The 17,500-nt window shown below is 41.7% G+C and overlaps 1 protein-coding gene across 10 annotated transcripts in view; it reads left to right on the top strand.

Annotated features, from left to right (window-relative positions):
• Positions 1-17,500, top strand: part of LOC143019565 (uncharacterized) — a 679,507-nt gene that overhangs the window by 238,131 nt on the left and 423,876 nt on the right. For all 10 annotated transcript variants that reach the window (XM_076175319.1, XM_076175322.1, XM_076175316.1 and 7 more), the window contains one exon: positions 14,848-14,896. In XM_076175319.1, coding sequence (XP_076031434.1) covers positions 14,848-14,896 — 49 coding nt within the window. The remainder of the gene's footprint in view (positions 1-14,847; positions 14,897-17,500) is intronic.

Here is a 17,500-nt window from a genome sequence, read left to right as displayed (position 1 = left end):
TTGAAGGAAAACGAGAATAAAAAGATAATTTAGTGACGAGGAAGGTGGAGGAAGGTAAAGGAATATAAGAAAAGAACGAAGACAAGCAGCAAGAAAGAGAGGACATGGCGAAGGAAGAGGAGGAGGAGGAGGAGGAAGAAAAGGAAGAAGAAAAGGAGGAGGAGGAGGTCATGGGTTGATGGGTTTGAAGTCTAGCACGGAGCCTTGAGGGGGAAGACGAAGGAGGAGGAGGAGGAGGAGGAGGACGAAGAAGAGGAGGAGAGGAAGAGGAAAATGTGGTGGGGGTAGGGGATGGGGGTAAGTGAGAGGATGGGGGGGGGGAAGGGAGGGTGAAGGAAGCGACCCCAAGATAAAGAAGTATGAAATGATGGAAGAAGACAGGTTTTGTGGAGGTTGGAGAGTTGGGGGGGGGGGAGGAAAGGGGGGAGGTGGGAGGAAGCGACTGAGAAGAATGGAGATTGAGAATAGTGAAATTGTTTTAAGAATAGAAGAGTTGATGATAGATGAATGTGAGACGTAAGACTCTTCCATGAAAGGTCCAGGCTTTAGCTGAATAAAGTTGTCTGGAATTTCCGCGCATGCGCAGATTCTCGGGTTCTGGAGCTCACGATAGAAACAACTTCCTTGAGCGCGCACGCGCGTGTCCGCACACTCAAGTAGCAGTTTCGTAAATATTTATACATTGTTATCAAATACACGTTGCATACTGATCCAGAAGATAAAACACGATTGAGGAATTGAAAAAATTATGCAGTTTGAGTTTGTCGTTGAGAGAGAGTTTTTGGATATATTCTTGCTCTCCAACTCCTTCCAACTCCCTCCAACTCCATGCAACATCCTCCGATTCCTTCTAACTCCCTCCAACTCCCTCCAACTCCCTCCAATACCCTCCAAATCCTTGTAATACCCTCCAATTCTTTTTGTCCTTTTACAAATCCCTCTAACTCCCTACAACTCCCTCTAGTTCCCTCCAACTTCCTTCAATTTCCTCCAACTCTCTCCAAGTCTCTCCAAATTCTTCCACCTCCCTCCAACTCTTTCCAATTCCCTCCAACTCCCACCGATTCACTCCAATTTTCTCCAGCCCCTTCCAACTCCCTCCAATTCCCTCCATTCCCTCCAACTTTCTCCAAGTCTCTCCAAATTCTTCCACCTCCCTCCAACTCTTTCCAATTCACTCCAACTCTCTCCGATTCACTCCAATTTTCTCCGGCTCCCTCCAACTCCCTCCAATTCCCTCCATCTCCTCTTAACGTCTTCTAGACCCCTCCAACTCTCCATCTCCCTCTTCCATTCATTTCTCGCATTCGCTTCGTTGTGGGTTCGAATCCCGCATCCCTCTCCGACTCCCAGCAAAGGTGAGGGCTTCGGCCGGAGCAGCTCAGCGCCCCCTGGCGTGGACTCCTCTTGTTCACTGTCTTCCTGTAGGCGTTATCACGTTAGGCTTATTTTCCTCCGATTGTTGGAACAACTTACGGGAAGGAATCTGATATGATTGAGGAAAATGATTTTCCTTCAGCATAATATCAAATACATTTTTACTGAGAATACAGAATAGTTTGCCACAGTAATTTTAGGGTGGAATACAGCATATCAAAGGCATTTTTACTGAGAATACAGAATAGTTTGCTATTGTGATTTAAGGGTGGAAAAAAATCTGGAGATGGCGGTACCACCGATTAATCGGAGGTTGGAGGAAAAACAGACCAGTGGGATAACCTCTTGTGATCGAGAAGCGGCTCCCAAAGGACGGTGTGGTCTGCTCGTACTGGATGGCATAGGTTCGAGACTCGGACAGTCTGGAGACTTCCAGACTTTCGAACTCGGCCAGTCTGGAGACTTCCAGACTTTCGAACTCGGCCAGTCTGGAGACTTCCAGACTTTCGAACTCGGCCAGTCTGGAGACTTCCAGACTTTCGAACTCGGCCAGTCTGGTGAGACTTCCAGACTTTCGAACTCGGCCAGTCTGGAGACTTCCAGACTTTCGAACTCGGCCAGTCTGGAGACTTCCAGACTTTCGAACTCGGCCAGTCTGGAGACTTCCAGACTTTCGAACTCGGCCAGTCTGAAGACTTCCGGACTTTCGAACTCGGTCAGTCTGGGGACATCCGGACTTTCGAACTCGGCCAGTCTGGAGACTTCCAGACTTTCGAACTCGGCCAGTCTGGTGAGACTTCCAGACTTTCGAACTCGGCCAGTCTGGAGACTTCCAGACTTTCGAACTCGGCCAGTCTGGAGACTTCCTTTCTCTCAAGAACTCGCTCGCTCTTAGGTACTCTCCAAGAAGAAGAAGAAGAAGAACTTCTTCTTCTTCTTCTTCTTCTTCTTCTTCTTCTTCTTCTTCTTCTTCTTCTTCTTCTTCAAGTTCTTCTTCTTCTTCTTCTTCTTCTTCAAGTTCTTCTTCTTCTTCTTCTTCTTCAAGTTCTTCTTCTTCTTCTTCTTCTTCTTCTTCTTCTTCTTCTTTTTTCTTCTTCTTTATTCTTCTTTTCTTGCCCTTAACTTCGGGGTAGATAGAATTTCGTAATGAGTATAATAAGACGAAATAACTGCAAATGCTAAAACTCGTTGTATTATTCATGCACCCTTCACGGGAACGGTGGTGCCTCTGCTGTCACAGAAAGAGACCTCATGGACGCATAATAATCAGTGAATAAATAAATAGATAAATATATAAATAGATAAATACATGCATAAAGAATAAAAAATGTATAAATAAATAGATAATATGGTGTTCGGGGTATCTACGCGTCCTTAGTCATTTTGGAGTCTGAGGTCGTTCCCCCATTCCCTCTAACCTTCTCCACCCCATCCCAGATTAAGTACACGTGTTTACTCCGGCTCAGCTATTTACTTACAAATCAAGTATTCAAATCTTTGTGCTTGTGCGTGATTAACATTTAACAGATACGAGATGTGCTCTGCCGAGATTAGCGTGGAAAATTATTCTGAATTAGATTTGCGTGGAATTACAGAGGAATAATAAGTTCATATCATTATAAAGAACGCTATTAAGTACAATTAGGATTTTTTTTTCCTAAGGAATACCCGAGTAAAGGAATGATGACGTCATTGTAACTACGTCATTATGTCATCAGTAGAGGAGGTACGGATGAAAAGGAATGGGGAGAGGTCCTTGGAAAGTGCATGTATATATATATATATATATATATATATATATATATATATATATATATATATATATATATATATGTATATTCATGTATATATATATATATAATTATATATATGTATATTCATGTATATATATATATATATATATATAATATATATATATATATATATATATATATATATATATATATATATGACTAGAGAAGAACCAAATATATGCATAGTCTTCACACTTGTTTCGACTTGTGTAATCAAGTTAATAATCATATGAACGCAAACACTCACACACGCACACACACACACACACACACACACACACACACACACACACACACACACACACACACAGTAAGTGAATTCATAATAGATTATATATGTTCAAAGTAAATGAATATTGTTTGTGTTTATATATATGCCCACACATGCATACGTATATACATATATATATATATATATATATATATGTATATATATATATATATTATATATATATATATATGTATAATATGTATATTACTGTGTTGACATGTCATACATAAATCTGTCTGCGGTAGCACAGATAGACCAACAAGCCAAGAAGAGCCGCGCAACTCAAACAGTTACCCATCATTAGGAAACATTAAGTAATCGAGTTAATTGGTGGTCTCCCGCTTCTAGAGCTTGGTTAGGGTTAGAGAAGGTTAGATCTCGGTGGATAGGAGGTGGGAGGAGGAGGAGGAGGAAGAGGAGGAGGAGGAATGTATGGGGGAGAGGAGTGGAGGAGGAGGGGTGTGTATGGGAGAAAGGGGGAAATGGAAGAGAGAGAGCGTTACATATTGTCTGGGTTAAGGTTGGACACGAAGTTGATTTTTGATGACGTCAGTGAATGAGAATGACGTCACGGAAGGGAATGACGTCACGGAAGGGAATGACGTCATTCTCCGGCCCGTTCTTTTCATTAACTAAAAAAAAAAAAGATATCCAGAGGTCAATGCTCTTTGATGATCTACGTAAATATTCATCAATCCTTTACTAACCTGGTAATAGACTTTGTTTGCTTTGGTCAGTCTGTCGCCAGGTGATTTTATTCAGCTAAGGAACATTATCCGGAAAGTGGCCGGATAATGTTGGTTCCTCCTCTTTCACTCCCCGGAACCCTCCCGGACCCAGTGGGAATGAATTCTGGCGGTGATGGATCAAATGTCCATCTTCTTTTTGTTTATTTGTTAATTCCTTTATTTTATTGATTTTATTTTCTATGTATATATTTGATTACTCATTTACTTGTTTATCCGTTTGTTTCTTTATCTTTTATTTATTCACTTATTTATATGTTTATTTATTTATCTATGTATGTTTGTCTTTTTCATATCCTTCTCTATCTCCTTATCCTTCTCCCTCTTCATCGTCGTCTTTTTTCTGTTCTCAGCCGACGTTGTCTATCTCTTCTATATTTTCTCTGTTTTATTATTTTTCATAATCTTCGTCTTTTCTTCCTCCTTCTACTGTTTGTTTGTTTGTTTGTTTTTTCGTCTCTTCTTCTCCCTCTTCTTTCCCTTCTATTTCATGGTCTTTATTCTTCTCATTTTACTCTTCCTGTACTTTTGCTTCTTCTTCGTCTTCTTCTTTGTCGTCTTTGTCGTATTCGTCGTCGTCTTTGTCGTCGTCATCATCGTCGCCTTTGTCGTCGTCATCATCGTCGCCTTTGTCGTCGTCATCATCGTCGCCTTTGTCGTCGTCATCATCGTCGTCTTTGTCGTCGTCGTCTACGTCATCATCTTCGTCGTTGTCTCCCACAAACCTTCGTCAATTGTAGAAGACTTCTTCCCATGAACAGGGTCAAGTCGTCTTTGTCGTCGTCATCGTCGTCGCCTTTGTCGTCGTCATCATCGTCGCCTTTGTCGTCGTCATCATCGTCGTCTTTGTCGTCGTCATCGTCGTCGCCTTTGTCGTCCTCATCATCGTCGTCTTTGTCGTCGTCATCTACGTCATCATCTTCGTCGTTGTCTCCCACAAAATTTCGTCAATTGTAGAAGACTTCTTCCCATGAAGAGGGTCATAATCTCTTAATTTCGTTGTCTTCGTACGCCCAGGGAGGCTGAGGTGGCTCAGTGGATAGCGTGCAGGACCGGTATCACGAGCCCTTGAATCCATTTCAGCTTCGCCAGTTACCAATTATCCAAGAAATTGTCCTCAATTTCATCTTGCCTAAGAACAGTTACCCGTGCTCGGATCTAACATATCTGTGGTTACCCGTGTTTGGATATAACTCCTCTGTGGTTTCTGCAAGTAATAATGACGTCACAAGGTAATGATATAATAAAGTAATGACGTCATTTGATGACGTCAGTCATGTGATGCTGCGTATCTCTTTGTACCTTTCTTTCCTCCCCTTTACTCTTTGCCGTGTGTGTGTGTGTTCGTACATAAGTCGATTCAAGTATCAGTATCGTTTTCGAGTAATCAATGCCTTGTAATACAAATCAGTATATTCCTTATATCGGCAGGTTAAGCATAGCCTGTTAACCTCCTTTAATCCTGTAAATATGAAGATTAAAAGAAATTACATACTGTATATACATATATATATATATATATATATATATATATATATATATATTTATACACAGACATATATCTAACGATCTTTTCTTACTTAAGGCCTAGTGTACGCCTTATGGTCTCTTGCAGTCTCCTTCATTCTTATGTTCTTATGTTCTTATTTGGGAGGTGTCCGCGCAAAGTATGCTCCCATTCTGCATCTATCCCACGACCGTCCATTTCCTCTTTTTGTCTTAGCTCCTTGTGGATGAAAGGGCCATCCCTCACTCCCGCCCACTGCCTGGGTCAGGAGCAATGCAGCAAGGCACAGAAGACGTGATACAAATTTCGAGAACGAAGTCATTCAACGCCAGTAGGCGTTGTGCTGTCCTTGAGGCGTGGCTTTGAAGACTTAACGTACTCACTTTCATTCCGATTTCTCTTCCCCTTCTCATTATGTTTCTGTGTACCTCATTAGACACTCGTCGTCCCCTCCATCGCCTTACCCTTGACCTTAGAAATATTTTTTCCCCTCACGCCCTCGTTCTCCCCTCTTCTTTCCCTCTCTGTCTCCCTCTCTATCGCGCGCGTATCTTGCTACTTTTTTTTTCTCTCCATCCTTTTTCAATTTGCCCCGTATTCTTCGTGTAATTTTGAGTATTTGTTGTTTCATTTTCGATTTCGTCCAGTTTGGTAGACTTGTAACTGTTGCTTTACGTCAGATTATGTTTTATTATTAGTATTATTATTATATTATTATTATTATTATTATTATTATTATTATTATTATTATTATTATTATTATTATTATTATTATTATTTCTATTATCATTATTTTTATTATTATTTTTATTATTATTCTTATTATTTTTATTTTTATTTTATTCTTTCGTTTGGCTTTTAGCTTTCATATTTGGTCTGGCGTATTCCTGTGCCCATACCAATTTCCATACCAATCACTTAAGACTGCAATTACAATTAAAATAATTACATTTGAAATTAGTCTACACTTGCTTCTACCTTTATTACTTCTTTATCTTTATCAAGGCATCTCAGTTACCTTCACCCTTTACCCTTAGTTAATCCCACCCCTTTATCATTCTTCCCCTTCCCCTCCCTTTCCCCACCCCCCCATCACTTTTCTATTCCACAACCATTTCCACTCCTTTTCCCTCCCTCCACCTTCCCTCCGTCTCCCAATCCCTTTCCACTCTCCCCTTCCTTTCCCTCCTTTCCTCTTCCCTTTCTCCCCTCCTTTCCTTTCCGGCTCCACCTTCCCTTCCTACTCCCCTCCCTCCACCTTCCCTCCGTCGCCCAATCCCTTTCCTCTCTCTCCTTCCTTTCCCTCCTTTCCTCTTCCCTTTCTCCCCTCCTTTCCTTTCCGTCTCCCCTTCCCCTCCTACTCCCCTCCCCTCCCCTCCCTCCACCTCTCCTTCTCCCACTCCCCTTTTCCCTTCCCTCACCTTTCCCTCTCCCCCCCTCCCCCTCCTCCTCTCATTTCCCTTTCCCCCATCCCATCCCATCCCATCATCTTAGCTATAGTATTGATTGATGTATATATGGGCCGGGTCTGCCATGATAGCTTGTAATATCTTGCAACTAATTAATACATTTTAAACTCTTCTGGCTGAAGTCTGTCATGGCTGGCTGAAGCCGCCTGGGGGTTGACGCAAGAATGCGTGTACTTGTTTTTCTTAATTTGATTTATGTTTTCCTGAAAAAGAATACTTAGGAAAAGAAAGTTTTTACTCGACCTTGTTTTGTTTGTCTATACTATTTGTTTGTTTGTTCTTTTGTCTATTTATCTGTTTCTTAAGAGAATTCCTATTTCTTCTGTTTCTACTTCCTTTGCTTCTGCTTCTTCCTCCTCTTCCTCCTCTTCCTCCTACTCCTCTTCCTCCTCCTCATTTTCTTCTGCTTTCACTTCTTCATCTTCCTTTTCTTCTTATGCTTCTTCTACCTCCTCTTCCTCCTCCTCCTCCTCCTCTTCCTCTTCCTCCTCCTCTTCCTCCTCTTCCTCCTACTCCTCTTCCTCCTCCTCATTTTCTTCTGCTTTCACTTCTTCATCTTCCTTTGCTTCTTCTGCTTCTTCTACCTCTTCCTCCAACTCCTCCTCCTCTTCCTCTTCCTCTTCCTCCTCTTCCTCCTCTTCCTCCTACTCCTCTTCCTCCTCCTCGTTTTCTTCTACTTTCACTTCTTCATCTTCCTTTGCTTCTTCTGCTTCTTCTACCTCTTCCACCTACTCCTCCTCCTCCTCCTCTTCCTCCTATTCCTCCTCCTCCTCTTCCTCCTACTCCTCTTCCTCCTCCTCATTTTCTTCTGCTTTCACTTCTTCATCTTCCTTTGCTTCTTCTGCTTCTTCTACCTCTTCCTCCTCTTCCTCCTCTTCCTCCTACTCCTCTTCCTCCTCCTCATTTTCTTCTGCTTTCACTTCTTCATCTTCCTTTGCTTCTTCTGCTTCTTCTACCTCTTCCTCCTACTCCTCCTACTCTTCCTCTTCCTCCTCTTCCTCCTCTTCCTCCTCTTCCTCCTCCTCATTTTCTTCTCTGCTTCCTTTGCTTCTTCTGCTTCTTCTACCTCTTCTTCCTCCTCTTCCTCCTCCTCCTCCTCCTCCTCCTCCTCTTCCTTTTCTTCTACTCCTTGAGAGAAAATACTAGGAGAAAGAAAACGGAGAAACGGGAACACTGTACGGGGTTTCGGCCAAGACAACACTGTACTATTACATCGAACTCGAATGTGTTCGCGTGTTTGTTCCTTGTGAGTAATTGTTTCGAGGTTCTTCGGATGATGGATGGATCGGGACGAGTGTTGAGTGATGATAGGAGAGATAAAAGTATCACAAGGAGGGGTATTAGGCAAAAATATTACACTTCTCATCACTCCTTTCCCCCCCCTCCTCCTTCCCCCCCCCCAGGACAGAAATAATCCCTTTAACCCCCATTTTCCCCTTACCCCTTTCCCCTTCCCCTATCCATTCCCCTCCCCTTTCCTCTCACCCCTCCCACTCTCCCCCTCTTAACTTACCCCTCCCCCCTTTCCCCTCCCCCATTTCCCCTCTCCCTTCCCCCTACCCCCTTCCCTCTCCCCCTTCCGCCTCTCCCTTCCCCCTCCCCCTTCCCTCTCCCCCTTCCCCCCTCCCTCTCCCCCCTTCACCCTCCCTCCTTCCCCCTTCCCCCCTTCCCCCCCTCCCTCCTCCCACTCTCCTGGGGGGCCAGGATGACCCACTGCATGTATTTTGGTTATTTTATTATGTATTTTGAATTTTGTTTCTTAAATTGAGAATTTTTTTTTATTTAGGGTTTTTGGTTTTTTATTACAAATAAATCGGCCGAAAAAAAAATAATCTTGCTTGTTTTTCATCACGGAATTTTTTCGCAAGGTGAGATTTTTTTTTTATTTTTTTTATTTTTTATTTCTCTATATATTTTTTTCTTCTCATAAGCGGCGATAGCAATGGCTGTTCAGGTGGCAAAAGAGGATGCGGGAGGGAGGGTGGAGGAGGCTGAGGAGGGAGGGAGAATGAGAAGAATATATCTGTTACTTTTTTTTATGATGGTGATGAGTATGGTGGTGATGGCGGTGTTGGTGTTGGTCATAGTGAAAGAAAGGGGTGGGGTAGGAGAGGTGAGAGAGAGAGAGAGAGAGAGAGAGAGGTAGAAGTGGATGGAGAAGGAAGAGAAACGGGAGAAAAGGGAGGACTGAGGGAGGGGAGAAGTAAGACAATTAAAAAAAAAATAGGGAGGGAGAAAAATAAGAAGAGAGAGAGATAGAGAGAGAGAGAGAGAGATGGGGAAGAAGGTAAGGCGTTTCCCTCTAAATAAATGATTGGATTTCCATCTAAAATTGATGATTCAGAGAGCTCTCATTGAGTTGGCACAGGCGCGCATATAAAATATTAAAATTAATCTTATCCTTTTGGCTGGGATGCAACTATCCCTCAGATTTCAAAATTGTTGATAATTAATAGACGTTTGCGTGGACTTAGTCCTCTTGAAATATGCATCACGGGGGAGGAGCTGAGGGACGTGAAGGAGGAGGAGGGGGTAGCCGAAGAAGTCTCCGATCTCGTAAGTCTTCAAGTCTTCAAGTATGTAGTGTCCGTCAAGGGGGTAGTCATTGTCTCTATTGGGGCAGTTCAGTCGTCGTCGTCGTCGTCGTCGTCGTCGTCGTCCTCGTCGTCGTCTTCTTCGTCATCGCCTTCTTCATCTATGACCAATAACGGTGAGGCATTTAGCTTTCATGGTCACTTCTGAATAATCTACTACTCGACTCTGAAACTTTCAGTGCTTAGGGACGGGTCTTACGTATGTCTATGTTCGTTCTTCTCTCCTTCCTTCCTTCTTGCGTATCTTCTTCTGTTCCCTCCTTTCTCTTCTTCCACCTCTTTCTTCTCCCTCTCTTCTCTCTCCTTCCCCTCCTCCCTCTCCCCTCTCTCCTCCTCCTCTCTCTCCTCCTCTTCCTCGTCCTCGTCCTCTCTCGTCCTCCTCCTCTCTCCTTTCTCCTCTTTCCTCTCTCCTCTCTTCTCTCTCCTTCTCCTCTCACCTTTTTCCTCATCCTCTCTCCTCTCTCCTCTCTCCTCTCTTTCGTCTCTTTCTAGATATCTTGATGCTAGTGGAAAATAGTTACGTGTTACTACAAGAACTGATTAGAATATTTGCAGGGACATTAAGAAGCAGGACGATCATGTGAGTGTATTTAATGAGATAGATATGAAGATGAGGTGAGTGGAAGATATAAGGGTATAAACATCGAGATGGCTGACCGGATAATGAATGAGTTGACTTAAATACTTGGAATTGGATGTGGCTGTGGAGGGGGTGGGTGGAGGAGAGGCTGGGGTGGAGGGTTAAGGCTTGAATTAAGAGGATGAAGCCTTGAGGTTAATAGACACAACCAAGAAAGATAATAAAGAAATAAGATAAAAAATAAAGAAAAATCAGTAAGTGTGAAAGTAGTGTATGGGGAGTACAGTAGTGTTGGTTATTTGGAAAAGTATAAGGAATGATCGGTTTTAGTACTTTTTCATTTAATTGTTCATTTATTTATATATCTATTCCCTTGTTTATTTATATACCTGGTTTGTTTATTTATTTATTCTGCCTTATTTCTAAGCCCACAAGACGCATCCTATTATTTGACAAATGATACAGAGGCAGGAATGATTACAATGTGTGAGTGTGTGTAAGTTAATACTTTCACACACACACACACACACACACACACACACACACACACACACACACACACACATACACACACACATACACACACACATACACACACACACACACACACACACACACACACACACACACACACACACACACACACACACACACACACACACACACACACACAGGCTTGCACATCTGCAACTGCATTCCTCATTAGCTTGTCTAATTTCGCCATTAAAGCGATCTTTTTAGCACGTTGCATCTGTGTACTTGTCAAGTCTGCTATCTTCTGATCGTCCATGCCCCTGTCTGCATATCAGCCGTTGATAGTAATCATTGTTCTCGATAAGAGACAGCGAGAAGCGTGGATGGTCCTTGTTAGGGAGCTGAAACTTAAAGAAATCCAAATTAGTTTCTGAATATGTATGATCTTGGGTTACATTTCCCTATACGGGTTCTTGTATGTGCAGTGATCCGAGGTCGTTTTTTTGTAGTTTTGTATGTATTTGTGTATGTTTGTGGCTCTGTGATTCACCATGGTCTTGGATCACGTGTTGGACTCATGATCGACAGCTATATCACCTCCCGGAAGAGAGCTCAGAGCTCGTATATGACCAATCTATGGGTAGTGTTGTGACCTTACACACACACACACACCCTACTCCCCGCCCACGACAGTTGGAGTAACGACCCGCAGCGCAGCCATACTGAAATTATTTCAGCCCTGGGCGGGATTCGAACCCGGACCGCCGTAGTGGCAGCTAGGAACTCAACCACTGCGCCACGAGAGTGTGTGTGTGTGTGTGTGTGTGTGTGTGTGTGTGTGTGTGTGTGTGTGTGTGTGTGTGTGTGTCCTTGCGCTTGAGTGCATTTACACAAGCAAGGAGTATATACATTAAACACTTGAGCAATTTATATATGAAACACACAGAGATTACATACGGAATGTGTTCCAGAAATTTGTATACGGAGACAGGATACATACTGTGAAATTTACTGAAATAAAGAAACAGAGAGAAAGAGAGAGAAAGAGAGAGAGAGAGAGGGAGGGGATAGAGAGGGGAAGGGAGGAGAGAGACTAACTTGAAAGCTGGCGAGGATGTTAGAGAGATTAGATAAGATTGGGAAGGAAAGGCTGTACCAGTAGACGTAGGAAGAACTAGATCCCAAAGAACGAAAAAAAAAAAAAAAAAGAGGAGAGAAGAGGGGAGGAAGGTGGCTTTTGCTTTCATAATATCTTCATTATCTTGGGCGATTATGAGATTAAGATAAGTTTTCCCTCCCGTTTTTTTTTTTTCGTTTTTTTTTTTGTAATTTCTGTTCGTCTTCTTGTACCTCTTAGTCTTTGTCGTCTCTTCTGTATCACGAACTGAGAACTCAGTTCTTAGATTTTTTTTATGTTCCTCTTTTATTCAAGACTCTCCCTCTTCCTCTTCCTCTTTCTTTTCCTCTCTCTCCCTCTCCCCCTCCGTCCGTCTCACTCTCCCTCACTCCCTTCCTCCCTCCCTCCCTCCCTCTCCCCTTCCCTTCCCCTCCCGTTCCTTTCCTCTCCCCTTTCCTTCCTCTCCCCTTCCCTCCCTCTCCCCTTCCCTCCTTCTCCCCTTCCCTCCCTCTCCCTCACCCTAATCTCTCTCTCCTTCCTCTCCCCTGCTTCGTTCTCTCCTTCCCTATTTCTCCCTCTCCCCGTCACTCCTTCCCTCTCCCTTTTCCCCTTCCCTCCCACTCCCTCCCTCCCTCCCTCCCTCCCTCCCTTCCTCCCTCCCTCCCTCCCTCCTTTCACCCCTTCCATCTTCACTTTTCCAATATTTTGTGCTATCTTATTCATTTGTTTATCTTCTTAGGTATTGGTTTATTTATCTATTTATTTATTTATATATTTATTCATTTATTTATTTATTTATTTACTTATTTATTTTTCGTCGTTCGTGCTGCGCTCCATTCAGTATTTATATTCACAGAACTGAAATATGATCAAAGATATTCATACCCTTCTCCTCTACCTCCTCCTCTTCCTCTTCTTCCCCTTCCTCCTCTTCCTCATCTTCCGTTCCTCTTCCTCCTTCTCTTCCTACTCCTCTTCTTCTCCCCTCCTCCTCCTCCTCCTCTTCTTCCTCTTCCCACTCCTCTTCCTACTCATTCTTTTCCTTCCCCTCTTCCTTCTCTACATTCTCTTCCTCCTCCTCCTCTTCCTTCTTCTCTTCCTCCCATCCTCTTCTCCCTCCTCTTCTCTTTCTTCTTCCTCTTCCCCTTCCTCTTTACCCCTCTTCTTCCTACTTATTCTTTTCCCTCCCCTCTTCCTCGTCCACCTCTTCCTCTTCCGTTCCTCTTGTACTCATTCTCTTCTTATTCTTTCTCTTCTTCCACCTCCTCTTCACCCCTCCTCTTCCTTCCCCTATACCTTGTCCACCTCCTCCTCCTCCGTTCCTCTTCCTTGTACTCATTCTCTTCTTCTTATTCTTCATCCTCTTCCCCCTCCTCTTCACCCTCCTCTTCACCCCTCCTCTTCACCCCTCCTCTTCCTTCTCCTTCTTTTCCTTCCCCTCTTCCTCGTCCACCTCCTCCTCTTCAGTTCCTTCTTCCTTGTACTCATTCTACTCATTTTAATCTTCCTCCTCCTCCAATACTTCTGAATCAAGTGGAACGGTGACTACGATATACCGAATCCGGTTCAAAGTATTCCCATTCAGTTAGACGTGGTACTTTGTGAATGAACCTCGTGCATTATAACAGAGAAAGAAATCTAATATTGACATCAGCGCATCTGTGGTGGAATGGCGCCCCAGTACGCTGACCTTTATATAAATATTGACGGGGGAAAAAAATACATTTTTGTGTGGATGTAAGTATGGCGGGTTCCATTTTTATTTTATTTTATTTTATTTTATTTTTTATTTTTCGTTTTTTTTTTTTTTTTTTTTTTTTTTTTTTTTTTTTTCTTCTAGCGTTACTCACCTCTTTGGATTTCATTGAGTATTTTGATGCCGAGCGTAAAATGATTTCTGCCCGGTAGAGCTAAATATTTGTAGTCGGCGAATATTCTGCTTCGTTTTTCTAATTACTTGTGTTTTGGTTTTGTAATCATTGGTGCCAAATGGTTTGGTTCAAATTCCGTTTAGGAAAAATTTTCAGTCTTCATTAAGATACAACCCACTTCCCCTCTCACCCCTTCCTACCCGTTCAGTATTGTATCACTTTAAAATGAAAACTAGCTCGTTAAAGTAATTTGTGTGTGCGTATGTACACATATACATATATATTTATATATATATATACATATATACATTACATGTACATATATGTATATGTATATATAGGAAAAATTGCGCCCAGCTTATATTTCTCTTGATAGCCTAGTTGGTAAGTCACTGCCGCACTTGTCATGAGGATGCCGGGTTAGAGTCCTTGGCAGTACCACATTTCAATTTCTGCATGTCGGCCTTTGATGGCTTAGGATTAAAGTGCATTGTGGTTGTTAGAATGTAATATATATATATATATATATATATATATATATATATATATATAATATATATGCAAAATAACTACAGGAGAAGAGAAACTTGTAGAAAGTAAGTATTCATTGTCTACAAGTTTCTCTTCTGTGGTTATTTTGCATTTTCGTATCACGTTGACGTGATTGCTTGCATTTATATATATATATATATTATATATATATATGCTTAAAAGTGGCAGTCTGCCGACAAGATTGACTAGATAAACACCCTATGAGGACGGAGCCTTTATTTGTACGACGTTTCGCCGTACTTGAAAAAGCTGTAATAAGCAAAACGTCGTACAAATAAAGGCTCCGTCCTCATATGGTGTTTATCTAGTCAATATATATATATATATATATTATATATATATATATATATATGTATATATATATACATATATATGTATATATATATATATATATAAAATAATTTAATTTATAATTTCCTTTACAAACGTTTTATTATCATCCTTTGAAGCTCGTTAACATTTTATCTAATTCACGTTCCCCCTTTTGTCTTTCCAGGCAAAGCTTTTAGAATCCTCACACCACTGGATGGGCACGTCAATTGCAGGTGAGTGTTTGCACACTTTTGACGCTCTCTGTCGTGTTGACCCTTTAGACCTGCTTTCCTCCAACTCTCAACATAAACAGTGACGTCACCCACAGACGCAAACAAACGTTCACACACGAGCTAGTCTCACACGTCCAACAAACGTTCAGACACGAGCTAGCCTCACACATCAAACAAACGTTCAGACTGGAACTAGCCATAAACGTTCAGACACGAACTAGGCTCGCCCGTCCAAAAAATGTTCAGACACGAGCTAGCCTCACACGTCCAACAAACGTTCAGACACGAGCTAGCCTCACACATCTAACAAACGTTCAGACTGGAGCTAGCCTCACACATCCAACAAACGTTCAAACACGAGCTAGCCTCACACGTCCAACAAACGTTCAGACACGAGCTAGCCTCACACATCTAACATACGTTCAGACTGGAGCTAGCCTCACACATCCAACAAACGTTCAAACACGAGCTAGCCTCACACGTCCAACAAACGTTCAGACACAAGCTAGCCTCACACGTCCAACAAACGTTGAAACACGAGCTAGCCTCATACGTCATCGGCGACGTAGAATAACGTACATGTATGAATATATGCAGTGTCGACATGTTTTTTCTGTACAGGGTCATGCACATATGTACATGTATAGAGTATACGTGTATATATGTGTATACATGACACACATACACACGGATACGCACACATGGACATATGCGTATACATGGTACACATACAAGAATACGCACACGCCCGCGTACATGTACGCTGGGACATACGCATGCGTTCGCGCGCGCGCACACACGCACGTACACACACACACACGCACACACACACACACACACACACACACACACACACACACACACACACACACACACACACACACACACACACACGCACGTACACACACACACACACACACACACACACACACACACACACACACACACACACACACACACACACACACACACACACACGCAACCACGCACACCCACATTGGACATTTCTTCACATTCCTTATCCATGCTACTAAACAACTAAATTTAACCTTTTTATTTGCTCGTTTCTACTCCTAAACCCCTAAGCTTGTTGCTATAAACTTAATGCACTGCATATATGAACACTAAGAAAATCCGCACGTTCTTCTAATGATTTAAATGAAAGTTCAGTACAGAAGTAACTGTAGGTATTCATAGGATTTGTGCATATTAGACATATGCCTTAACCAATGCCTTAACATACTGAAAACTTTAAATATATAGGTATATATCCTTTAACATTGAAGTGAATTACGTACATGTATGTGTACATGCGTACATAACACACTCGCGGATATATACATACATCAGGTGTACATGCGCGTATATGTATAGGTACACATACATACAATACCTCGTTAGTTTACAAATACATTACTTCTGTCTTCGGCTTCTTTTTTTTATAATTATATATTCCATTTTCCTGTTGTTTCCATTTTGTACGTACAAGTGAATGTATGTGTTGTGTATCTATACACGAGTAATATGTTCATTTTTTTATGTCAAAACTTTCAGGATTTCGGATTTTTTTGTTTGGGGCGAGGGAGGGAGGGTCCTTTGTACCATTTTAAATGGAGAAACATGAATAAGAAGATTACAACTTTGTCATTTTTTCTACACATGATATTTTCCCCTTCAGACCTGAAGGATTTACATGTAGCAAGATTTTTTTTTTTTTTTTTTAATAGTATGATTTTTTTTCTTAGATATCTAGACACGTAATGACACCTTAGACGGCGCAAGATTGTCCATTAGGATGGAAGCGCCGGTCAAATAAATCTATTATGATAACAACAATTGGCGACCTGAACACATTGAGGCTTTATGTGTTGCTCTATTAGACTTCGATGAACAAATAAACAGTTGATTTGATTCTCGTTATATTTTGTTAAATGTACACAAATGTGTAACAGCCCCTAAACTAGACTTGTGTGCTTCAGTGTACATTACTAAACTCCGTCGAGCATCAGTTAGAAAACAAATGATTAATGAATGACAACTCGACCAGTTTCAGACGGAAATGCACTTGCAGGACAGGTCATGATATCAAATACAAGAAAGAAAAAACGTAAGAAAAGTTACCGAAACATCTCAACTTGTTCTTCAAGTGAAACTAATAACATAAAAATAAGGATAATATAAATAAGTACTAACTAGGTGAGATGCAATGGCCTCAAGCTGTCAGAACATAGATTTAATCTATAAGTAGAGAGGAATAGCACCAATAGATCGGTTAATCAATGGAATAGGTTAACATCGGGACTGATAGAAAGTGCACCCTCATAGCTTATGATTTGGGCAAAACTCAAATATTTCTTGTATTTCTTTTTCTTCGATTATTTTCCTATTTGTATGCTGATCTCTCTCTCTCTCTCTCTCTCTCTCTCTCTCTCTCTTTACAACAGGTTTCGTTATGGCTTAAAAACTTTTCTGCCAATATCTTAGTTAATTGGTGTGATCCATTATAATCGTATATAATCCAACCAAGAATTTGTACACAGCAATTTGTTCGACATTGAGTTCCCTTGTTGAAAGCAGACTGAACATTACTAGTAATTTTTACAG

Source organism: Oratosquilla oratoria, chromosome 37 (assembly GCF_046742065.1).
Source record: "Oratosquilla oratoria isolate Oo_2021 chromosome 37, ASM4674206v1, whole genome shotgun sequence".
NCBI lineage: Eukaryota > Metazoa > Arthropoda > Malacostraca > Stomatopoda > Squillidae > Oratosquilla > Oratosquilla oratoria.
The sequence above is the reverse complement of the archived record's forward strand: the minus strand, read 5'-3'. Positions and strand labels throughout refer to the sequence as shown.